Source organism: Hypanus sabinus, chromosome 27, assembly GCF_030144855.1.
Source record: "Hypanus sabinus isolate sHypSab1 chromosome 27, sHypSab1.hap1, whole genome shotgun sequence".
NCBI classification, from domain to species: Eukaryota; Metazoa; Chordata; class Chondrichthyes; order Myliobatiformes; family Dasyatidae; genus Hypanus; species Hypanus sabinus.
Window position 1 is genome coordinate 25297550 of NC_082732.1, and position 26807 is coordinate 25324356.

Here is a 26807-nt window from a genome sequence, read left to right on the forward strand (position 1 = left end):
AAGGATAGCTTCTCTTTCGCTGTTTTAAAACTATGGAATGGTCCCTTAGTGCCATAAGGGTAAGGAGTGGATCATTGAGGATACTCTTCCACCCCCCCCCCTCCCATTTGTGACATTTACCAGGAGAGTTGCCTTTGGGGATCCTTACAATCTCTTTGACCAATTCCCATTTGGAAGGAGGTACAGGAGCATCAGGACTAGGACTACTAGACTGGGGACCAGCCTCACCTCTCAGGCTGTGAGATGAATGAATACCCTGCCACCACCAAGGCCTCGTCACTAGGACAGCAAACTGTTTACTGTTTACCTGTGCTGTGCTTTACTTGAATTATATTAACTTATTCATTGTATAATATTTTGGTTTATGTGCTGTGTTGGCAATCCAGAGGAATGTGGTTTCCTTTGGTTGTGCAATCTGATGACAGTAAATTTAAACCTAAGGTGGATTCTTGGCGTCGCAATCTACCTCACCTCACACAAGATCTCATCAAAGTCTACAGTACCTGCACTGCAATTTCTCTCACTGTAACACTTTATTCTGCACTCTTTTATTGTTACACCTTGTAGTACCTCAATGTACTGTTGTAATGAAATGATTTGTAAGAATGGATGCAAGCCAAGCTTTTCACTGTACCTTGGTATATGTGACAATAATATAGCAAATTTACTATGTACTTGTAACCCAAGATTTTGCTGTTAAATAGCACTTACTGGTGCCTTCCATTTGCTACGTATGGCATGCCCTGGTTTAACTTCCCAAGTTACATCACTTTGCATTTTTCTACGTTAAATTCCCTTGCCTCTTTCTCCAGCTGATCTCAGTACTCTTGTAACCTTTGACAACCTTTCTCACTGTCCACTATACCATCTTTTTTGGTGTCATCCGTTAAGTCTACTCTTCATGACACCAACAACCTCATCCAGAACACTAATCTACATGACAAACAATAAAGGGCCCAGCACCATTTCCCCACCATTCCACTGGTCCCTCGTCTAGAAAGCAACTGCTGCAAGGATTACCCCTTGGCCATGGTGATCTGTTAGGGCACAGAGAGAATCTGAAACAAGAGAAAATCTGCAGGTGCTGGAAATCCAAAGCAACACACACAAAATGCTGGAAGAACTCAGCAGGCCAGACAGCATCTCTTGAAAAGAGTAAATGTTGACATTTCAGTCCCAGACCCTTCATCAGGAGAATCTGTATTTCCTGACTTTATTGACTTGGCTAAAATGCATGTGAATTTATACAACTGAATAGCTGTATGCACCCCACTAACTTTCTCTGACCCTCCACGAACAGCCTAAGAATAGAAAAGGTGTTACCCAGGAAAGGACAAGATTGAAGATTGATATTAAAACCTTGATAGTGTAAATAAGAAGAAACAGTCTGCTTTGGCAAAAAGACTGACTACCAGAAAATGCCGGGGATAGTTACTTAATAGAAGGGCCTGTAATATGCTGTACTATTCTATGTTCTATAAGCAATTAGATGTGATGAGAAGGATACTTTCAGAATAAAGATGGGCAGATTACTCATCCTTAATGATCATAACTTCAATTTGGACAGCAACCTAACTATCAAAAAACTCTAAATATTTTACAGTAGAATTCCTACTGAGACAGAGAATGAGTTATTACTCATGGAACAATCTGCTGGAGGAACGCAGCAGGTCAAGCTGCATCTGTGAGGGAAATGGAATTGTTGACATTCCAGGTGAGATCCTACTTCAGGACTTTGCATCCAATGTTCTGCCTTAATTCCAACATCTACAATCTTTTGTATCCCCAATGAGATATCACTGAATTGTTTACAAGTTAGGTTGATTGCCTAACAGGCTGATAGTAATAAACCATGCTTTAATTGGCAGGAAATGACAAATGGTGGCAAACATGGTTCTGATTGGGGGATGTAACTATTTGAAAATGTGTTTGATGATGGAGCAGAGAGCTGCATACCTAAAATTTGTTGATGATGTAAATTAAATTATAAACTAGTAAATTACTTTATTCCTCCAAGAGGACCACAACCTTGATGTGGTATGGAGGCTTGCGTGCCTCAGTGATCCAGTGAGCTGTGTTGGCTGGAGTCAGGGCTTTATGCTTTAGCTCCTGGTATAGTCATCCATGCCAAACAGGTCAAAGAGTAGAGGCCAGACTAAGTATGGTCCACCGGTCCTCAGGTTTGAGTTCAGATTAGGGCTAGCCTGGTATAACAAAACTGTTATGGAAACAGCAATGAAGAAGCCTTCTACATCTGAGCAGCCAAGGACAGACAGAGATGGAAGACCTTCATTCCTGCGTAAGTGCCGGTGATATAATGGGCAGTTAAAAAAATTACTTTATTATTGTCACATGTACCAAGGCACAGAGGAAAACGTGTATTGCATACCATTCACACAGATCAATTAATTACACCCGTGCATTGAGGTAGTACAGAAAAATAACAACAGAATGCAGAAAGAAGTGTTTCAGTTCCTGAGTAAATACAGTGCAGGTAGAGAATAGGGAGCAAGGTAGATTGTGAGGTCAAGAATCCATTATATCATACTAGGGCACCATTCAATAGTCTTATAACAGTGAGATGGGATCTGTCCTTAATCCTGGTGATATATGCTGTTAACACACACCAAATGCTGGTGGAACACAACAGGCCAGGCAGCATCTGTAGGGAGAAGTGCTATCAATGTTTCGGGCTGAGACCCTTCGTCAGGACTTGCCGATATATGCTGTTGGCCTTGTCTATCTTCTGCCTGATGGGGTGGGGTGGGGGATGCTTTTGATCATGCTGGCTGCTTTACCAAGTCAGCAAGAAGCGTGGGAGACCACAGACTGAGTTAGGATGGCTGAAATGAACTCACATGCCAACACTTCACTGTTAGATATTCCAAGCTGGGTGAGCAGGAGTTCGCCAGGATTGTCCCAGGTAAAGATAAACCAAGCGGTACAGATGGAAGCCTAAAAGAGTTTGATACCACAGGAACATTTAAAGGACTCTTAGATAGATAGGCACACTGATGGAAGGAAATGGACTGTGGGGGAGGGAAGAGTTAGACTGATGATGGAGTATGCCTATACAAGTTGACTCAGCAACATGTTCTCCCTGTGACTGCATGGGTTTTTTCCAGGTGCTCTGGTTTCCTCTCACAGACCAAAGTTGTACTGGTAGGAAGGTTGATTGGTCATTTTAAATTGTCCTGTGATTAGGCTGTTAAATAGGTGGCTTGCTGGGTGGTGATGCTTGTAGGGCCTGAATGGCCAATGCTGTGCTGTGTCTCTAAATACAAATAAAAATACAACAAAAATAAACAAAAAACACACACAAAATGCTGGTGGAACACAGCAGGCCAGGCAGCATCTATAAGGAGAAGCACTGTCGACGTTTCAGGCCGAGACCCTTCGTCAGGACTAACAAACACAGGCTGAAGAGTCTGTGCTGTGCATGCCACTTACTCATCGATCTCTGTGTAAAAATTCTACCTCTGACATTTCCCATGAACTTCCCTTCACTCATCTTAGAGGAAGGAAAATTAGAGATGAGTTGGAGGAGGTAGTGCCAGATTGATTTTAATATTACACTTTGAATTCCTCAATATGCTTTATGATAAATCAGTGTCATCCCTGTTGTTAAGCAGTTAGTTGAGGGCCAAGTTACTGGCCAAATTTCAGGAATTAAGATTGACTTCCAGGGCTACACAATGGGTATTAAGAAAGAATAAAGACAGATCATCAGAACAGTAGGAACTTCGCAGTGAGCTGACTACAATTTTATTATTTGGTCATGGGAGGTGGTGTCAATGGCCAGATGAGCACTTGTAGCCAATTGACCCTAAACTGGTGTATTAGAATATTTAACTCAGAAGGTAAGAATAAACTAGATTTTTGTGGCCTTGGTGTACAAACAAGCCAGGCTCAGGCTGGGTGGAGTTCTTTTCCTGAAAGGGATTGGTGAATCAATTGGGTTTTTTCTGCATTCCAGTGGCTTCATGGTTGCCATGGCTGAAGTTAGATTTCCTCCTCTGTGCGATCTCTGATCAATGAACCAAACCTTAGATGATTAATTTAATCACTTAACCACTCTGTGTAAATGCAGCACCACCACAAACCTCACTACGCAACTGAGGCCTGAGGTTAGGCTGTCCAAAATCCTTGGAGCACTAGTAATTGTGATCAGGGTTTTCCTTTGAATACCTTTTATATTCCTCCTATGTAAAAGGGAAAGTGGTGGTGGGAGTCAAAGGTAAGGGGTCAGTGAAGTTTTAATTCACTCAGAGAACACCTGTACACCTGCCCGTTAATGCAAATATCTAATCAGTCAATCATGTGACAGCAACTCAATGCACTACCGCATGCAGACATAGTCAAGAGGTTCAATTGATCTTCAAGTCACTTTTTATTGTCATTTCAACCATAACTGTTGGTGCAGTACACAGTAAAAACGAGACAACATTTTTCAGGACCATGGTGCTACATGAAACAGTACAAAAACTACACTGAACTAGATGAAAACGACACAGAAAAAAAAAACGACACTAGACTACAGACCTACCCAGGACTGCATAAAGTGCACAAAACAGTGTAGGCATTACAATAAATAATAGACAATAGGCACAGTAGAGGGCAGTAAGTTGGTGTCAGACCAGTCTCTGGGTATTGAGGAGTCGGATAGTTTGGGGGAAGAAACTGTTACATAGTCTGGTCATGAGAGCCCGAATGGTTCGGTGCCTTTTGCCAGATGGCAGGAGGGAGAAGAGTTTGTATGAGGGGTGTGTGGGGTCCTTCCTAATGCTGCTTGCCTTGTGGATGCAGTGTGTAGTGTAAATGTACGTAATGGCAGGAAGAGAGACCCCGATGATCTACCCAGCTGACCTCACTACCTGCTGCAGGGTCTTGCGATCAGAGATGATGCAATTTCCGAACCAGGCAGTGATGCAGCTGCTCAGGATGCCCTCAATACAACCCCTGTAGAATGTGGTGAGGATGGGGGGGGGGGGGGTGGAAGATGGACTTTACTCAGCCTTCGCAGAAAGTAGAGACGCTACTGGGCTTTCTTTGCTATGGAGCTGGTGTTGAGGGACCAGGTGAGATTCTCTGCCAGGTGAACACCAAGAAATTTGGTGCTCTTAACAATCTCTACCAAGGAGCCATCAGAATGGGAAAGGAATGTGATCTAAGTAACTTTGGCCGTGAAATGATTGTTGATGCTAGACGGGTCGGCTTGAGTATCTCTGAAACTACTGATCTCCTGGGATTTTCATGCACATTGGTCTCTAGAGTTTACAGAGTGTTATGATCCCAGCCCCCTCCTTTGTGAGAATCTAAGAGCACCCGTCGAAAGGGGAGGGGGGTCAGTAGACCCAGTCGGAGAGAGAGAGAGAGACGTGTCAAATTGCAGGTCCCACCAGGGATACAGAATAAAGACAACAGCGACTATTGTCTCATGGAGACCAGGTGAAAAGCCCTTGGGCAAGGTGGGCTGGTTGAGAGAGAGATTGCATCATCACAACCTGATTGACACCTGCGACCCCGTGAGGAAGTTTAAAGGAGAGTCTCAGGGGGACAGCCCCCTCAGACGCACCAAGAAGACACGAGAGTGTTCCCGCAGCAGCGGGAAGACATTCTGAAGGAAGCCACGTGCGTTAGATTCCGGGATTGGAATCTGTGGCTGGAATCACAGAAAACCGCTTTTAAATAACATCGGGGAGAGGAAACCAACGCTCCCCCGATTTCACGGAAGATTCATCGAGACTCGGCAAGTTCTTTCTCCTCTCCCCCAATCTCTCTCTCTCGGTCGCCCCATGGAAAACTCAGCGATTTTCAAAGGGCTGAGGCCTGCAGACTTTGAGGGACTTTTATATTTCCAACGGACAATCTATTAACCCCTAGACACCAGCAGAGCTCACTTCTTAATGATGATTATTACTATACCCGTGCTTTAGATTGAGTGTTGACGATGTGCACTATCTGAATGTTTGTATTAACCCTACTTTTGTGTCCCTTTATCAATAAAACGTTTGAAAATAGTGACATCAGACTTCAACGGACCTCTCTATCTTTGCTGGTAAGTTCTCCAGTTACGGGATTCGTAACAAGAGAATGGCATGAAAAACAAAAAAAAAACATAAACTGAGTGATAAAGACATCCAGTGAGCGGCAGTTCTGTGAGCAAAAACACCTTGTTAATGAGAGAGGTCAGAGGTGAAGGGTCAACAGGAAGGCAGTGGTAACTCAAATAACCACACGTTGCAACAGTGGTGTGCAGAAGAGCATCTCTGAATGCAGAACATGTCAAACTTTGAAGTGGATACACCTGTTTATTGTCACATGCAGAGCACATGAACACCCAGGTGCAATGAAGACCTTACTTGCAGGACCATCACAGGCTCATAGCAGCAGAGACATGACAGAGCTCGACATAAACTCAGTGGCCAGATTGTGTGTCTTCTGCCACTGTGGCCCATCCACTTCAAGGTTTGAATCAGAATCAGATTTAATATCTCTTGCATATGTCATGAAATTTGTTAACTATACAGCAGCAGTACAATGAAATACATGATCAATAAATTTAGAGAAAAAACTGAGTTACATTAAGTTTTATATAATTTGCATAGTAGGGGAATTAAGGGTTATGAGGAAAAGGCAGGTGGTTGGAAATGAGTCCATGGCCAGATCAGCCAGATCTTACTGAATGGCGGAGCAGGCTTGACAGGCCAGATGGCCTACTCCTATTTCTTATGTTCTTATATTAAACAGCTAAGATAAAATAAGGAGTGCAAAATAACATAAATAAAACGAATTAGTGGGGTAGTGTTCATGGGTTCAATGCCCATTTAGAAATTGCTTGGCAGAGGGGGAGAAGCTGTTCCTGAATCTCTTTGAGTGTGTGCCTCCTCCCTGATGGTAGCAATGAGAACAGGGCATGAGCTGGGTTGACACACCACACAGCTCCAAGTGCTCGTTCTGAACCCCAGGGGGTCACCAGGGGTTGGGGCCGAGTGGCGAGCGCTCAGCCTGCTGCGGTCGTCCAGGCCAGGAGGCGCCAGAGGGGCTCTCCCGCTGCCTCGCCGAGGTACACCTTGCCCAGCGCTGCGGCGCAGACACCTTCCTTCTGCGGCAGGCCTTATCCCGCGGCCTGTGGCTGAGCTGGGCGTTAGGAGTCGGGGGAGCCGTGGGTTGGGTGGCGGACAGACTGTCTATGGCCGAGGCTGGGGCCCGGGCCAGATGACGGCCTCCCGCCGTTGACGCAGTCGCTGGCCGCTTACATCAGTGCAGTCCCCTCCCTCTGCCTCGCCCTCTCCCTCACTTGCCCAGACGTACCATGGTCTCCGTCAAGTCCGTCCTGTGTAGCATCGCCAGCCTCTACCTGGGCTGCTTCTCCATTTTCCTGCTGGTGGACGTTTACGCCCGGCCCACCAACAACTCGGCGGCCAAGAGGGAGAAGTCGGCCGTCGGCAAGGACGAGAACGAGATCCAGCCGCCGGACCATGTGAACGGGCTCAAGTTGGAGAAGGGGGGCAACCTCAACAGGGACTTCCACCAGGAGGTCTTCTTGGGCAAGGAGATGGAAGAGTTCGAGGAAGACTCGGAACCCGTTAGGAACAGGAAAAAGTTGATTTCCATATTTGAAAAGTGAGTAATCTTTCGCATGACGCGCGTTATGGGGATAAAGATAATAATTGTTGCAAAACTTTATAAACTTTCAACAACTCTGAAGTACTTGACTGGCCATCTCTGCTCTATGCTGGTATCTGGGTGGGCATACACTTGTGCACCGGTTTAGAAATGTCAGTAAGAACGCGCGCCTCCTCAATAATCGATTTAATTCGCTGGCACTTCTCCATACTAATGCCATATCTGTTAATTATCTAAATATCAAACAAAATCTCACGAATATTGGAATATATTTGGTAAATGGTTCTGCTGCCCAATCTTGTACCATTGTCATTCTCGGGTATTTTCAAAATTCAAAGTAAAATTTGCTATCGGTACAAACATGTCACCACATACAACCCTGAGATTCATTTTCCTATAAGCATACTCAATTGTTACAGTAACTGTAAACAGGATCAAAGAAAGATCAAGTAGAGCATAGAAGACAACAAACTGCAAAGACAAGTATAAATAAATAGCAATAAATAATCAAGACATGAGATAAGATAAGAGTTCTTAGAGTAAGTTTGTTGGTTGTGGGAACATCTCCATATATGAGTGTAATTAGCTTCTTTTGTTCAAGAGCCTGGTAGTTGTGGGGTAGTAATTGTTCTTGAAGCTGGTGGTGTGAATCCTGAGGCTCTTGTGCCTTCTACCTGATGGTAGCGGTAGGAACAGAGTGGTGACGATAGTTGATGATCAATGCTGCTTTCTTACAACAGCATTTCGCATAGATATGCTCAGTAGTTGGGGGTGGGGTGGGGTGGGGGGAACGCTTTACCTGTGATGTACTGAGCTGAATCCACTACCTTTTGTAGGATTTTCTGTTCAAAGGCATTGATGTTTCCATAACAGGCCATAATGCAGCCATGTTTCAATACAAAACTTTCAATACAGTTGACCTAGATTGTGAGCAGTTGAGCCCCCCAGACACTGATCCCTATGACATTTCACTGGATACAGTTTCTCAACCCAAAATGAGTTATTTATTCCTACTATTTTCTATCTTTTACTATGTTAATTAATTAGGTTCAATCCCTTTGCTCAACTTCTCCCTGTGCGGCAACTTGAAGGCCTTCTCAAAGTACAAATACATCACGTACTGTAGAATATTTTTACCCATTCTGCTAATGATAACCTCAAAGAAACTCACTTGTCAAACATGGTTTCCTTTTCAAATTCACATCTACATCCCACCAGTTCAACTGTCATTATTTTGTAAGTTCTCTTTTGCAACAGACGCAATAGATTATAGTAGTTTTCCTACCTTCTCACTGTTTAAATTTGCTAAGTGAAGATCTGTGCGATCTGTATTGGAATTTCTGAAATTTGGAAGATAACTAGAACACCCATTGTCTTCAAAACTGTGCTTTTTTAGGACACCAACCAGGCCGTCAGGCCACCTTTCAGTTCTGTTAATTTCATCAAGACTTTGCCCCTTCCCCCAACCCACCCCACTAATGCTAATTTATTTTGGCTGTTCATTCTGTCTGGACTGTATTCCTGTGTTGTTTCTAAGAGAAATGATGCAAGATATTAGTTCAGTTTCTAATTCCCCGCTGTACCTTATGACTAAGAAACCCAAATTTTTTTTTGCATATTATATAAGCTTTTATAAACTTCTGTTTTTCTTGTCCAGTTTGCATTTTAGTCCGTGAGCCAGTAGGGTTGGTCGGTACCATCTGAGGGGAATAATGCATAGTGATTTTGGGCAAGGTCTACATCTCTGGAGTTAGAAAATATATGATAGTATTGCACCAATGGTAGCTTTATGCGTGCTCTCATGCATTTTATAACACTACCCTAAAATAAGCATTTCTGAAAAGTGGCCAATATAAAGTACAGGTTGACAACCCCTTATCTGAAATTCTGTAACCAAAAAGCTCCGAAAACCGAAGCTTTTGCTGCGCCAACAGCTGATGTCACTCAGGAGAGACGTGGCAGCACTAGCAGAAGCTGCCAGACGTCTTACTGGTTACATGTGCATTTGTTGTTCACTGTTATTTTATGGTCACTGTTGACTTTGTGTTTAATTTCACTGTGAAAATGTCAAAAAGAGCTGCAGATACCCCAATGGGTAACAATGAGAAAAGAGAGAAGGAAGCATCTGTCATTATCAATAACAAAGAAAGTGGCGTTAGTGCAAAAGCTTGTGTCTATGCGGCATCTTACATTGACGAATTTGCCAAGATAATATCTGATGAAAACCTTAGTCCTGAACAAATCTATAATGCTGATGAAACATTTAGCTATGTTTTGTTCACTGTTGACTTTGTATTTAATTTCACTGTGAAAATGTCAAAAAGAACACGGATTGTAAGTTCTCTCTCCAGCACTCATTATTTGAGCATGTACATTTTCTTGTCATTATTCCCTAAACAATACAGTATAACAACTATCTACATAGCATTTACATTGTATTAGGTATTATAAGTAATCTAGAGATGACTTAAAGGATATGGGAGGATGTGCATAGGTCCGGAGCTCCCCCGGGTGCTAAGGTCCACTGGCGCTGAGACAGGTTAAATAAGGAAGGATTCTGAAATCTGAAAAATTCTGAATTCTCAAATGCAACTGGCCCCAAAGACTTCGGATAAGGGATTGTGGACTTGTACGACATGTATATTCAACCTAGTGGTATTTTGTCATCAGTGATCCCTCAACATTGAAATTTGTCACAATGATACTTGAGTTTAAGCACTTTTCATCAAATGTTGTTATAAAACTTACATTGAAAACTATGTTATTGGTGGTACTCGCAATACAGTGCCCAATTTCAGTACAGTGAATCATTTCATTCTTAGCAAAGTACTTGTCTGTTGTTCATTTTGGAAAAGTCAGTAAAAACCCTAGGACGCGTATAATCAAATGGATTTGTAGAGAATTTATTCAGGAATTCAAATAAGTAATCACTTTTTGTATATATTCCATATTAACATCAGTACAACAGAAAATGTTACCCCACCCCCCAAAAGGTAAAAAAACCTCATTTGGTGAGATTTCTAGAGTTTTATCAATGTCATGATATTTTCTATATTGTTGTATCAAATCAAAACAAATCTTAAGCTTTTGTCATAGCATATAGAATTACAGTACAGTAATCCAAATGTGGGGTTCAACAAGACCATAACCTGGCCCCATTTGGTTGTAGAATGAATATATTTAATCAAAGACTACTTTCCATACTTTCATAACCTATTAATAATCATAATAATTTTCCAAGTCTTCCACATCTTCATCTGAACTTCCCACACTCTCTGAGATGGATGCCTGGTTCTCACAGTCTGCCGGCCTACACATGTCAGTACACCTGAGGCCATTTGCAGCATACATACATCTTGAGAGTGAACTTTTTTTTTTGGACAGTTACAGGCCAGTAGATCCAGGATGGCAACGGGTGCTGGCTGGCCTTCCATCCAGTGCACCGTCAACTGTTCAGCTTCCTCTTCTCTCACCATCTTCCATCCTCTGCCAACAGGGCTTGGCACTTGTTGGTCCTTCTCCAGACATCTTCTCCACATGCCAGCCTGGTAGTTGGCTCGCTGTGCATGTTTTGTTAAGCAGTCCTTGCATGGTGGGAGTTGATGACTTTTGATTTCACCTTTTTTGGCACAGAAAAGGTGATACCTGAGCTCATTGACCTTGGTGGTTGATGCTTTTGGGGCATACAGGAGACATGTAAATACCTCCAGTTTGTCTATCAGTTCTGGGGAGAGATCCCATTCCTGACCCAACTCTTAAGAAGGTGTCCTGAGTTTCCCTGTTGCTGGTCAGAAGTTTAGGGACTTGTCTTTCCTTTGTCTGCCAAAGCGCTTACAGTGTCACATCCTGTATATGCGTGCAATCCGATGAGAGCCCTACAAATCTCTATGCCAACAGTGGCAGCAACCTTCCTGATGTCTATAAGCTTTGTGCGGGTTCTAGTGTCATACTTCTAGAACAATGGGGCCTCAATCTTGTCACAAGATGCTGAAGGCATGATAAAGACATCTGTGTCTTCTGAGCAGATCACTACAGTTGCATACAGAATCATCTCCTGTAGCTTTGCTCTGTACTCTGCCTTCCTCCATTCATGGACTATGAAGCTAATGAGACTATTTCTGCTGCTGACTTTGGTCAGGAAGCTCCTCCCTTGCCTCACCATCTGTGTGCCTGTGATACCTTGCAACTCGTGACCAGGCTCTTCACCCCGTAGAGATCTTTCACTATTCTTGATAGAGTTCTCCTTGTATGTGTCGAACACAACATCTATTTTGCTACTCTGACTGCCTTCCCTCAGAGCCATACCCAGAATTGTTGTGGCAACAACTCTGAAAGTAACTTGATCACCTTTCACTCTTTGGACCCAGTTCATTCCATCATCCACTGTAGCAGAGTTTCCTGGGAGTTGCTCTTCTACTGCTCCATTTTTTCTGCAAGGTTGTGGCTAAAGTAGCTTTATTTGTCTTTCTCAGCAATCCTTCTAGTGTGGACAGGGCCCAGGACAGTGATCCAAGAGGATGAGAAAGGATCTCCTCCATACGTGGACTGCGCCCCTGTGCCATCACTATGATGCGTCCAAACTAAGACCTGACTGCTTTCAGGATGATCGCCCTCCCATTTGATTTCACTTCTCTCTTCTCACACATATCACTGAATATTTTCAGCTTGTTGGTTTTCATTGGGTCATGGAATTTCTTTGCTGGTGGGTCTTCCTCTAGTCTCTCATCCTTGAAGGTTGTATAGCATTGCTCACCAATCTTGTATGCCTTCATCAGGTCGGAGGCAATGTCCTTGGGGGCTGCCTTTGCCGTAGAGATGCTAAGGAGGTCCCGCTTCTCTGCCAATGGGTTGACCCATTCATGTATGAGGCTAACCACTGCTGAAACTGCTTTCTCATCTTTCTGGATCCTTGGCCACTGCAGCTCTGCATGACAAAGCTCTGATTTGTTGCCTTGCACCATCTCCCTTAACTGTCCCAGGAATGCACTGTGGTGCTCAGCTGTTATGTAGTAATACTTGATGGCTCCAGCATTCAGGCTGAACCGTGATGTGCTTCCAGGATTATGTGTGTCTTTGTTCACTGTGGCTACAATAGCCTGGTCCACACAGATCTACCCAAAGGGGTTGTGCACTGAGAATTAGCCTGTCTTGAAGGCTTCATACTCAGAAGAATTCTTCCCTGGAAGGTTCATCATCTGAGCAAACTAAGGGGACAGTTACCTGGCATAATTCATCTTATCATAGGCAAAGCGCCATGGGATCATGGATCTTATAGCATGGAGGTGTAACTCCCAGTCCCCCTCACGAGAGGCACGCAGAAGCCCAAGTACTATGTTCTCTACCATGTCAATGTACGATACCCAGAAAGCGGATAGCTCTCCATTGTTGTGACGGAAAGCTACCACCGCTACGATGCTTTCACGTATTTTCTAGCACTAGGAGTGTATACCTTGCCATCACACCAAGAGTGTGCGACGTGTCAGATTAATACAAATACCAGATCATTGTTTCGAAGACAGTTGTGTCGATAATGCAGCTGCTGTGTAGATGACAGCATTGCCATACTAAGTGACGAGTGTTGTTGGCTGGTACCTGAGTGCCATGAATCTTGTTGCTTCATTATGAGAACTGAACACTGATATAGTCACCAAATATCAGACAGTAGTTGGTTGTGACAAGCTGCTTGTGGACTTCAGGAAGGGGAAGTTGGGGGGAACACATATCAGTCTTCTTCAGCTGTGGAAAGGGTGAGCATCTTCAACTTATTGGGTATCAGCATTTCTGAAGATCTAACCTGGGCCTAGCATGTTTATGCAATTAGAAAGAAGGCATTGCAGTGGCTTTATTCCATTAGGAGTTGAGGAGATATAGCTTGTAGATCATTCTGACTGGTTGCATCATCGTCTTGAATGGAGAAGCCAATGCGTAGAATTGGGGAAAACCTGCAGAGCATTGTAAACTCAGCCAGCTTCCTCCTGGGCATCAGCCTCCCCACCCTGGAGGACCTCCTCAATAGAAGGTGGCATCTATCGTTAAGGACCCTCACCATCCAGGACGTGCCCTCTTCTCATTGGTACCGTCAGGGAGGAGGTGCAAGAACCTGAAGGTTCACCTTCAACACTTCATAAGCAGCTTCTTCCCCTCCACCATAGATCACTGACCAAACAAGCCCATGAACATTACCTCACCATTTTTGCTCCCTTTTTGCACTATTCATTTAATTTTTATATATCTTTCTTGTTATAATTTGCAGTATATTTTAAGAATTGATTTTAGTGCTGCCACAAAACAATAAATTTTATGACGTGCATCAGTGATAATAAACCGGACTCTGATATTTACGATTGTCACCTGTTTACGTCTGTCCTGTTTAAGTATTTCCTGTTTCCAAGTCTTGTAGAAGATGATTCATCCTGGAGCATGGTTCATGTATTAATGTGTTGTTTTAATGTGGACAATCATAGCCAAAGCAGGGAATTGAGATCGTAACCAAAGTGATAGATTTAAAATTGCTTATGGTTGGAATTGCAGAAGGGACGCCTGGACTACGAAAGCTGGGCAGCAATGCTGAAGTAAAGAAAAGGAAGTGCAAATAGGGCCCTGAATTATGGAGACGAAGGGGCTGGTGGGTTAAAGGGCAGGTAGAGATTACAAGTATGGGGAGATGAAAATCAAAACGAAGTTTGCTCATAAGGCTAAGAATTTTAAAAGTTTGACCAAAACATAATGTCTTAAGTGAAGGTAATGGGAAGTGGAACCTGGGATCGGATTTAAGGGCAGTTTTGGTTTAGTTTATGGATAGCATACAATAATAGGATACAAGTTAGAACATATAAGGATGTGAGCTGGGGCAGCATGGTAGCATAGTGGTTAGCACAATGCTTTACAGTTCTAACGATCTGGGTTCAATTCCCACCGCTGCCTGTAAGAAGTTTGTGTGCTCCCCCATGCTCTGGTTTCCCTCTACAGTCCAAAGATGTTCTGGTTGGTAGGTTAATTGGTCATTGTAAATTGTCCCGTGATTAGGCTTGGATTAACTCGAGGGTTACTGGGCGGCGCAGCTTGAAGGGTTGGAAGGGTGTATTCTACACTGTATGTCAATAACTAAACAGACATCGGAAGAGTCAAGTGATCAGCTACATAATAAATCCTGTTAGACAGGTAGATTAACTATTACTGCAGACTTAAGTTGAGTCGGAAATATTGACTGTTTACTCTTTTCCATAGATGCTGCCTGGCCTGCTGAGTTCCTCCAGCATGTCAGGTGTTTTGCTTGCTTTCCAACATCTGCATATTTTCTGTAATCACCTATCCAATTGTTTTTTGAAAAGGAGAATACAGCAGATGCTGGAACTCTGTGGTAAACAAAAACACAAAATAATGCTGCAAATACTCGACAGGTCAGCATTGTTCCTAAGAGAGAAATTGACAATTTTTATTCAGTGAAATTCCACCATGTCAATCAGAAACAATTTCTCTGCTTCTCTGCAGAGTTTGCTGTTAGGCCTAATTTTCACAATTCTTGCTGAAAACATAGAACCATATTTTAATCTGATTCCATTCCTGCATAGCTCCTTGGATTTATTTTTTAAAGTTAAGCAGATTTCTGTATTTAAATTGTGTATTTATGGAGCCAAGAATGCAATACAAAGTCCTGGGAAGCCAGACATTCAAATATTTGTATAAGGCAAGGTTCCACAAACTTGTGATAATGAGCAGAACATGTTTTGAAGTGAGTAAAAAGCAAAATAAACTTTAAAAAATTGCAGAAAAACACAAGATGTTGGAAAAGTTAATTACCTGTGCTATTTATGGAGAGAGAAAAGACAGTGTTTTAAGTCAATGATGTACGGCCATCAATCTGGGAAAACTAGTTTTCTTTTGTTCCCGCTTCCTATCCTACTCAGCGTTTCTAGCAAATTTTTTCCTTCTGAATGTTAGTGCAAAGGATAAGCATCAGCCAGTTTTCTGGGGCTGGGAGAATTCCTTTTACACATGCCGTGAGATCATCTTCATCCATGTATAAGAACAGATGGGGCCTCAGTTTAATATAAATACAAATAGAAAACATGGGGGCAGGCAGCAGCTGTGATGAAAAAACCGTTTCACCATTTTACTTACACTTGCATTCTCACCTGACAGTGTTGGCTTAGATCTGGTGCCCAGTTCTCTCTGGCAAGACTTGAACCTGTTTTCTTTTTACTAGGAAGAAAGGGTGCTGACACTGCAACTTCCTGTCAAGACCCAGCAGAAAGAGCTGGCCAATGGCCCCTCAAACCTGCAATACTTTGCTACTTGAACCCACGATTCTTTCAAATCCAAAAATATATAAATCTTGGTATTGATTAACCTCGTTAAGTGTTGGTCCAAAAACCCCTAGAATGAAGGTTTCCAAAGAATTTTGATCTTTTGAAGGAAGTGTTTTCGCATTTGAATTATAAACAGCATAATTCTTATCCTGAAAATGTGGCCCCTTATCGTAGATAATCTTAGCCTGAGGAAACAGCCTTGTGGCATCCACTCAATTAATCATTTTTCAATAAGAACCTCATTCATCTAAATTCCTAAGAATAAGACTGGTTTCCTTGATATTTCGTTTGGTGGGTGGAAGACCTTATCCTTGAAAGCAACTTACTGAATCTATCCTGCAGTACTTCCTAGCCAATTATATCCATCCCTGGTATGGAGACCAACCTTCCACTCATTACTCCTGTATTGGCCTCGTTTCATCCTCGTGCTGCTGCTGCTTGTAAGGAGTTTCTACGTTCTCCCCGTGACTGTGTGGGTTTCCTCTCACAATTCAAAGATGCACTGGTGGTAGGTTAATCGGTGATTGTACGTTATCCCATGATCAGGCTAGGCTTAAGTCAATGGTTGCTGAGTGGCATGGCTTGAAGGGCCAAAAGGGTCTGTTCGGTGCTGTATCTCGTGGATGGAAATCATGGGGATGGGGGGGTGGGCAGAGACGCTATTACATTAGTCTCATTTCCCTGTACCTCTGCAGCTTATCCTCTCTCACTCATGCCTGCCGTTAACCTATACCTAATTAGCCAAATGACATCCAGCCATGTATTTGTGATGTGAGAGGATGCCGAGCATCCCAGAGGAAACCATAACAGCCACGGAGAGAGAATGTATGAACTAGCAGCAAAGCAAAACGTGTATACCTCAATCTTATTGCAATAAAGATGGCATCATTCATGTCAGCTGGTTGTTGAACCTGCTAATTAACTTTGTTTCATGAGACCTCAGCACCGGTATACTATATATTAATTTCTCTCTATACTTTAACAGACGTTTTTCTTGTGTAATCAACTTTTGTATCTCTTTATCTACTTTTTGTCTTTCTGTCATCTTAATGAGAGTCTTTCGGAAATTCCATGGTTTTTTTCCAAATTCCATTCATGGTTGCGTTCTCACAAAGCTTTAAATGGGGTTTTCCATGTTGATCTGGCTAAATCATGATTTTTTTCCCCTCTCTGATACCCTGTGTTATAACTTCCTTTAAATAATAGATTCTAACACTTCGCTATCTGGCACCGGGCTCACTGACTCCATACAGTTCACAGTTTTCTCTTTCCTGCTATTTCTTCAGTAGCAGACGTACTTTTGTTATCCAGTTTCCTGGGGCCATTATAGAAAACAGAATTTTGAAAGGTTTCTACAAATGTAAGTATACACTGGTGGGATATTGGGTCTGGTTTGGAGATTTTTGAGCTTTTATCCATGGTGCTGTTTCTTTGCCAGTGTTAATTCTTTACAATTTCTTCTTATTAGATGATTATATTCCCATTATGCACTCAGTGGCCACTTTATTTGATATCTCCTGTACCTAATAAAGTGGCCATTGGTCCTTTGTGTCTGGAGCCCATCCACTTCAGGGTTTGATGTGTTGTACATTTAGAGATGTTCTTCAACACACCACTGTTGTAAAGTGTGATTATTTGTGTTCCTGTTACCTTCCCGTCAGCTTGAACCAGACTGGCCATTCTCTTCTGACCTCTGAACAAGGTGTTATATCACCCACAAAACTGCTGCTCACTGGTTGTTCTTCATTTGATTTTTCATCATTTTCTGTTGTGTGTGGAAAATTCCAGGAGCAATTTCAGAGATAATTCAAACCACCCTGTCTGGTGCCAGGGTTAAGGTCACTTAGATCACTCCCCCCCCCCCCCCCCCCCCCCCCCCCCACATTCTGGTGTTTGTTCTGAACCTCATAACCATGTCTGTATGCTTTTATGTATTGAGTTGCTGCCATCTCATTGGCTGATCAGATATTTGCATTGATGATCTAGTGTACCCAATAAAATGGCCTCTGAGTGTATTTGATATGATTGTGTATATTTTGACTTTGTACAAATTATTCAAATGTCTCAGCCTTTTCTTCCTTTCCTATCACAATCCCTTTTCTGAAATCCTTGGGGCCAGTTGCATTTCGGAATTCAGAATTTTTCAGACTTCCGAAAATTGATAATTAACCTATCTCAGTGCGGGTGGACTTTAGGACCCGGCGGAGCACCAGGCCTAAGCACATCCTCCTGTATACTTTAAATCATCTCTAGATTAATTATAATACCTAATACAGTGTAAATGCTATGTAAATAGTTGTTATACTATACTGTTTAGGGGATAATGACAAGAAAAGAAGTCTGTACATGCTCCAACAACAAATGCTGGAGAGAACACTTCTGGGTTTTCCTGATCCGTATTCTCTTACAAATACTATTATAGCTTATTTATAGAGTAATATACTGATAAATGAGATAGTGGGATAATTATAGATCAAAATATATAGCTTCAAACGAACCGAATCAAACACATGGTAAAGTTGCAGTACGTATGGCAAACAAAGCTAAATACTCTACAGGTACCTAATGGGCCAGGAACAGGATTCTAGTTATGAAGCAACACTATGACAGACGGCGTTTTTAAAGACTTCTTTAAGTGTCATCTGTCTCATTAACATAGGCTTATGTCTAAGCAATCTCTCTTTAACTGAGTAAACTGCCATAATATCTTGCTCACTGATAAATGCATATTGTTCAAGGCCAGCAATTAACTGATCCCATATTTTCACTATACCATCTATGGGGATTTTTTCACCTGTGTTCACTATGTCATCATCACTACTATCTTCATGCTTATCTGTATTTAACACCATTTCAGCAATTTCCCCATCACTCAAGGAATGCACAACAGCTGCATCGTTGTCAATGTTCAGCATTTCTTCGATGTCAGCTTCCTCTAACTTATTTACACTTTTGTCCGATGACATTTTAGAGTAAGTTACGAGGTTTGATATCATCATCTTCTCATCAGTGACACGAAATCCTTCAAAGTCCTGATCTGTAGGTTTATTTACATCAAATGTTGTTGTAGGCCAAAGTCTGTGCCAAGCATTTGTTAATGTTAATTTATCAACCTCATTCCAAGCATTAGCAACTGCATAAATGGCATCCTTAACATTGAACTCTTTCAGAAAGTCTTGGATTCCTATTCCTCTGTTGACTGCAGAAAGCGTACAATTCAAAAATTAGTCTTTATACTTGCTGTTCATGGAGCGTAAAATTCCTTGGTCACAAGGCTGTAATATAGATGTCACATTGGGGGGGGGGGGGCAAGTAAATTGCGAAAACATTACATTTCACAAGAAGTTCTGCAGGGGGATGTGCAGAGCAGTTGTCCAGGAGCAATAAAATTTTACAGTTTTCTTCCAGTCCAGTTTGCCTGCAATGAGCTCGTACAGCTGGTACAAAGTGGTTTTTGAACCAGCCAGAAAACATTTCTCGGGTTACCCATGCTTTCTTGTTTGCAGCATAATGCACAGGTAAATCGCGTATGCCTTTCAGACATCTCGGATGTTGGCTTTTTCCAATCACTGCCAACTTCACCTTGTGTGTGCCTGCTGCATTGGCACACCCAAGGATAGTGAACCTGTCCTTAGCATCTTTAAAACCTGTCGGTGCTCTCTCTCATCAGCCGTTGTTAATGTTTTTCTAGGAACATAGCACCAGTACAAAGCTGTTTCATCAGCATTGTAAATTTGCTCAGGGCTAAGGTTTTCATCAGATATTGTCTTGGCAAATTTGTCAATGTAGCTTTCAGCTGCTTCGTGATCGGCAGAAGCTTTTTCACCACAGATTTTCAGATATTTTATGCCATGATGTTTCTTAAATTTCTGCAGCCAACTCTCTGAATACTGACACTCACCTTCAATGTTCTGTTCTTCATGGTATATTCTAGCTTGTTTCATGACCAACATGCCATTCAATGGCACATGTTCACTTCTTTGTTGTCTAATCCACTCAATCAACACACGGTCAAGATCTTCATTTTTTGCCCTATGCAGTGCTTTCCTATTTTTCGTTAGTTTATGGTCATCACTAACACTATAAAACTTCAGTAACTTATCTTTCTGTTTCTTTAAATCATATACAGTGGTAGTTCCAACACCATATTCTTCAGTAAGACGCTGCACAGACACACCATGATCAAGCTTCTGCAATAACTCCACTTTCTGTGTTATTGATAATGATACATGCTTCCTTTTCTTTTTCTCATTGTTACCCACAGGGGTATCTGCAGCTCTTTTTGACATTTTCACAGTGAAATTAAACACAAAGTCAACAGTGAACACAAATTATCAGCGGACAGCAAATGCACGTGTAACCAGTACGAGCGCTTAGCCTCTGTAGTGCTGCCACATCACACCTGAGTGACGTCAGCCGTTGGCAAAAAAATCTTCGGTTTTCGGAGCTTTTTGGATTCCAGATTTTTGGATAAGGAATTGTGGACCTGTAATATGCCCAGCTGTTCCTCTATTTGAATTAACTTTCACTCCTGTCTTCTTTGCATGTTTAGAAATTCTTATAATATTTGGGTTAAAATCAGTTTTGTTTGCATGTACTGAAGTGCTTGAGATATTCTGCCAAGTTAATGATGTTTTGCAGGATTGATAGTTGTTGTTGGATCTGGCCGCAACCAAATTCCTGGCATCTTGGTGCTTGAATAAGAGAGTCTGATATATTAAATAATACTGGTCTAGGTAACAAACACAGAGAGCCCGAAACCACTATCCTAATGACACAGCAAACACATTCATGTCAAGTTTTCTTCTATATGTGGTATGTTTGCATTGAAAGAACATAGCTGTATACAGATGCACCCTGGGTTTATGCTAGGATTGTGCTCCTAACAACTGTCCATAAGCCAATTTTTCCAATTACACCTACAATTTCATTTCACTAAGTCCAGAGAAATTTTACAAAGATGTTGCTGGGTCTGGAGGACCCGAGTTATAAGGAAAGATTGAATAGCTTAGGACTGTATCCTTTAGAAAGTAGATTAAGAGGAGATTTGATAGAAGTATACAAAATTGAGGGGTATAGATAGGGGAAATGCAAACAGGCTTTTTATGCTGAGGTCCTGGGTTAACGGTGAAAGGTGAGAAGTTTAAGGGGAACATGAGGGGAGATTTCTTCACTGAAAGGGTCATGAGAGTGTGGAATGAACTGCCAGCACAATTAGAGCATGCAAGCTCAATTTCAAAGTTTGGATTGGTACTTGGATGGGAGGGTTATGGAAGACTATGGTCCCAGTGCAGGTTGATGGGAGTAGGCAGGCTAAATGGTTTTAGCATGGACTAGCTGGGCTGAAGGGACTTCCTTTGCTGTATTTCTCTATGACTTAGTTATTGCCCTAGCACTATCTGCAATTAAATTGGGTAAAGTAAAGTCTTTTGGAACATCAACTGCTTATTCCTCTCCATAGTTGTTACCTGCTGAGTTTTTCCAGCTTTTTGTGTGTGTTGCTCTGGATTTCCAGGATCTGCAGAATCTTAAATGCAAGAAATTTTGCAGATGCTGGAAATCCAAAGCAACGCACACAAAATGATGAAGAAACGGAGCAAGTCAGGCAGCATTTATGGAAATGAGCAAACAGTTGACATTTTGGGCTAAGACCTTTCATCAGGTCTGGACAATCTGCAGTATCTCTTGTGTTTATGTCTGTAATTAAACTACTGGAATATATGCAGTCAATATAAGTACAATGAAATCTAGTTACTAGCTTGAAAAATGCTTTAAGAGTGTATGGGATAATTTGTCCAAGTTGAATTTCCACATGTGAAGCCATTTATAGCTCTTGAAGCCCCTGCATTATGTTGTAAGTTCAGATACTCAAAACAAGTGAGCAAAAAAAAAAGACTTGCCCGATGGTCTGACTTCAGAACAGAGACATCAATGTCTTATTTCTAGGCTTGGCTCCTGTTCATCACCTGAAATGGCCGGAGGATAATACATGATTGTAATGATTGTAAGTTTGTAAATTGTCATATTGACTCGGGTAGAGATATTTCTTGTTAATGTGGATCAGGACTTTTCCAATAAATAGTTTTGCTCATGGGGGGGGGTGGAAGCATGAAGAAATATAAGGAAACAAGGACATCCCTAATGAAGGGGGGGGGGGTATAGATGGAGTGAACCAGGATGCAGGGGTGAGAGAGGTTGTAGTTTGGGGATATGAAAACTGGGAGCACAGAATATTCTTTACTGTTTTGATGAACTGAACAAAGGAATGCCTTACCTGTCGAATAGGAAATTGACTTTCTGAAACAAAATATTGAGTGGGTGATGGCTCTGCAATCACTACCCCAGGACAGGATAGACTGGAGGCCTGTCCTGGACTTGGCAGACTGAACGTGTGGGTGGGATATAGATGAGGAGGGAGGAACCGGGCTTGTTTTGTTATTGTTGGTTCTGTGTTGTGCTACCGAGCATTGTGGTTGTGCTGTGTTGACATTGGAATGTGCAGCAACACTACGCTGGTGGCATAGTGGCATCAGCACTGGACTTCGGAGCGAAGGCTCCCGAGTTCAAATCCAGCCAGCTCCCTTGCACGCTTTCCATCCATGCTGGCTTGACTGCCGAGCTGGCAACTCAGCCTCGTAAAAACAAGAAAGCCCACTAAAAGCCCACACGACGGCGTCCCCATGACTCCACTCAGACTTAAGGGCTTTCTTCTTAGGGCTGCTGCTCCACACCCTCCACTTCCTTGCCACGACACGCCATGGCGGTTGGTCTTTCCACCCAGAGGTGAGGAGGGTCCCCACTGGAAGTCCCTTTACGAGGGGGTTCTTCCCATGCACCTGGGGGATCTCTGCTGGAAGGTGCTGCATAGAGCGGTGCCCTGCAATAAGTTCCTTAGTTTGTACATGGATCTCCCACCCGCATGCCACTTCTGCGGGTTGAAGGAGATGGTATACCACATGTACATGGAGTGTGTGAGGCTGCAGCCCCTTTTTGCGTATTTATGTGGGCTGCTTCTTGCCTTCTGGCTGCATTTTAGCCCCACCCTCTTTGTATTTGGTCATCCAGTAAGGAGGGGAGCATGGAGAGATGAGGATGTCCTTGTAAACTTGTTCCTGGGGCTGGCAAAATCCGCCATTCAAAGGTCTTGGAAATGGGTGGCGGAAGGATCTCCCCGGGCAAACTGCCTGGCAATGTTTAGGGGGTATGTTCGTGCCCGGGTAAATATTGAAAAAGAACACACGCAGTCCACGGCGACCTTAGAGGAGTTTCGAGACCGTTGGGCTCCGTGGGGTGTAAATGCCATCGTTGATAGAGATGGCAACATTCTGGTGTAATGTCTATTGTCTATTTGTAGTGAAGTAATTGTGTTTGCCACTGTTTTGTATATATTGTATAGCACTGATATTTGTAATAAAGGATTTTGTTTAAAAAAAAGCACATCTTTGGGTGTGTTGGTTGTTAAAGTAAATGACTGCCAAGCCACATGCTAAACATACCATCCTATAGGCATGCAATTCAGATAGCAGGCCACTTGGTAACATATCGGCTAACCTCACCTCCAGATTCCTGTGTATCTGTGGTAACAGCTCACTCCTTATCAACTCCTGCCATTAAAATGATGCTGCTTCCACACCCTTTGAGGAAAAGTTCAAAAATGCAAACCTCAGAAGAACAGTTCACTCCTCATCTTAAAGGTTCTATCAGCATTTTTGAACAGCACTCCCTTAATGTTAGATTCTCCATGAGATTCATCCTTTCCATTGAGCTCCCTCAGGGTTTTCTACTGCAGTTTAGTTCTGTTTAAAGTTCCGTGAAGCAAACCTATCCTCCAAGCAATTGCCTATTGCTGGTAATAAACCTTCCCTTGAATCCCTTCCATACCTCAACGTAATAGAAATAAGGAGATGAAAACTCGCACAGTGCTCCAGATGTCATCTCATGAATGCTCTGTATAGTAGAAGATGAGCCTTCTGCTTCATTGCCCCTGGCAAAAAGTGATAACTTCTTGTTAGGTTTCCTAATTTCTCTACGTGCAAACTGACCTTTGTGGGTCATGTAATAGGACACCCAGCTCTCTCTGCAGTGTTCTGCCAGTTAATGTTTGCTGCCAAAGTCCAAACTGTAATCGCCAGAGCTTTTACCATTTACTTCATCTTGTATAATCCCTTCGCTCCAATAAGACATAGGAGCAGAATTCAGTCCATCGAGTCTGCTCTGTCAATCAGTCATGGCTGATTTATTATCCCCCTCAACCCCATTCTCCTGCCATCTTCCCAGTAACTGTTGATGTTCTAACTAATCAAGAACCTATCAACCTCTGTTTTAAATGTACTCAATGACTTGGGCTTTACAGCTGTCCTTGCAGTGAATTTCACAGATTCACCATCTGGCTAAAGAAATTCCTCCTCATCTGTTATAAATAGCTGTCCCTCTATTCTGAGGCTGTGCCCTTTGGTCCTAGACCAGGCATGGGCAAACTACGGCCCGCGGGCCATATGCGGCCCATTAAGCTTTTTAATCCGGCCCGCAGAACTTGATGAAGTTATATTAATAAACCTTGTTAACGTTTTCTCCCCGCAATTCTGGCGTTTTCCCAATAGATGACGCACTCTATATACATTGACCTTTGTTGAGGTGCAGCGTATTACTCCACATTTGCGCTTTACTTTGTGGCAACCCATTTCCTGGCACATCCGGACCGGCTCACAATTAGCCAGCGTTCCGGCTAAGAGAGATCGCCTGCGGGGATTTGCGAGCACAGAGCTCCGCATACCGGCGCGCTCTCCCTGCTTTGTCATTGTGCGGGTCGTTGTTGAGTTTTGGCACAGGGGACAATTGAATAAGAAGGAGCAGGACAAGTAGACCTGCATCTCCTACCATTTTTGAAATAAAGACAGGAGGAGAGTGATGATGATAATATCTTGAAGGATAACAGAATTTTCAGTGCTTTAAAATAATAACTTACTATTAAAAAAAGCTGTATTTTATTCATTTAATTTTCAGTGTTTTAAAAGTCATTTCAATAAATAGCTAAATACCATGGGACTTCAAAGACAGATATTTTGTTGTAATGCATTTGTTCATTTTCAATTGAAATTAAAGCACATGTTTTCTACATATCCCATGATATTTTATTTTCTCTTATGAGGTGTATTATCAAAACACTCCGTCCATCTGCTCCTGGTCCGGCCCCCCTGTCAAATTTTAGAACACTTTGTGGCCCTCAAGTCAAAAAGTTTGCCCACCCCTGTCCTAGACTCACCCACTAATAGAAAAATCCTCTCCACATCCACTATATCTATGTCATTCAATATTGGATAGGTTTCAGTGAGCCCTCCCACCTCCATGTTCTTCTAAACTCCAGCAAGTACAGACCCAGAGCTATTAATCCTTACATTCCCAGAATCACTCTTGTGAACCTCCCCTGTTCTTTAAAGCCATTGCATCTTTTCTTAGAAAAGGGACTCAAACTGCTCATATACTCCAAGTGCAGCCTGACCAATAAAGCCTCTCCCTGTAACATTTGATGCCCTTACTAATCAAGGACTTAACAGCCTCTGCTTAAAAATACCTAATGACTTGGCCTCCATAGCCAGCTGTGGCAATGAATTCTACAGATTCACCACCCTTTGACTAAAGAAACACTTGCTCATCGTTGTTCTAGATGAACATCCCTCTATTCTGAAGCTGGGCCCTCTGGTCCAAGACTCTCCCACTCGAGGAAATGTACTCTTCACATCCACTCTATCTGGGCCTTTCTGCTTGCTTCAGAATCTGCTTTGCTATCTTTCTTCCATTAGTAAACATAGTGCATATACTTTAAAAGCTCTGATCCACTTCCATAAACTGGAATGTTGCTTCAGAGTTCTATTCTGTGGCACACTGCCTGTTTCTGGCCAACCAGAAAACGACACATTCGTGCAGCAGCTTAGATCAGGAAGTTGAGTATGTGTCTGACAAACTTTCACAGATACTGGTATAGGAAGCCATGTCACTTGACCTGAGCGGGAAACCGAACAGTGAATAAAAGCAATGTACACGTAAGAGATCCTGCAAATGCTGGGAATCTTGAGCAACACACACAAAATGCTGGAGGACCTCAATAAGTCAGGCAGCATCAATGAACAGTTTTCCCTTCTCCTTCCCTCTTTTTCCATTCTATTCTGCTTACCCCCTATCCTTTTCTCCTCACCTGCCTATCACCTCTTACCAGTTGCCCTCCTCATTCCCTTCTCCCATCGTTTTTGGTCCTTGTATATCAGAATCCTTCTTCAGCCCTTTCCCACCGTTTCCCATAAGCTTCTCTATTTTATCCCCTCTCTCAACCGTATATCCTTCCCATCACCTGATCTCACCTATCACCTGCCACCTTGTGCTCCTCCTCCCCCTCCAAAAAAAATACTTATTCTGGCTTCTGACCCCTTCTTTTGGTCTTGATGAACAGTCTTGGCCCAAAATGATGACTGTTTATTTCTCTCCAGAGATGCTGTCAAACTTGGATTTTGAGTGTGTACCAAAAACATTGTCACTGAGATGTCGACTGCTTTGTCAAGCACCTTTGCCCCATCCGCAAAGAGCAGAATTTCCTGATGGCCATCCATTTTAATTCCAATCCCCATTCCCATTCTGACATGTTGGTCCATGCTTCCTCTACTGCCATTATGAGGCCACTCTCAGGTTGGAGGAGCAACAACACACATTCTGTCTTGGTAGCCTCCAACCAGATAGCATGAAAACTGATTTCTCCAACTTCCAGTAAGTTTTCCCCCTCTTCAATTCCCCACTCTGGTCCACTTCTTACCTCTTCTCCTCATCTTGTCTGTCATATCTCCCTGATGTCCCTTTCTTCTATGGTCCCTATCCTATCAG

General features: G+C 42.6%; 1 protein-coding gene across 1 annotated transcript in view; it reads left to right on the plus strand.

Moving 5' to 3' along the window:
* The first annotated feature begins 7064 nt into the window (after nt 1–7064).
* sdf4 (stromal cell derived factor 4) overlaps nt 7065–26807 on the plus strand; it is a 107154-nt gene continuing 87411 nt past the window's right edge. Inside the window, exon 1 of the mRNA XM_059952009.1 lies at nt 7065–7626. Within this exon, the coding sequence (XP_059807992.1) occupies nt 7316–7626 (311 nt within the window). The 5' untranslated portion in view covers nt 7065–7315. The remainder of the gene's footprint in view (nt 7627–26807) is intronic.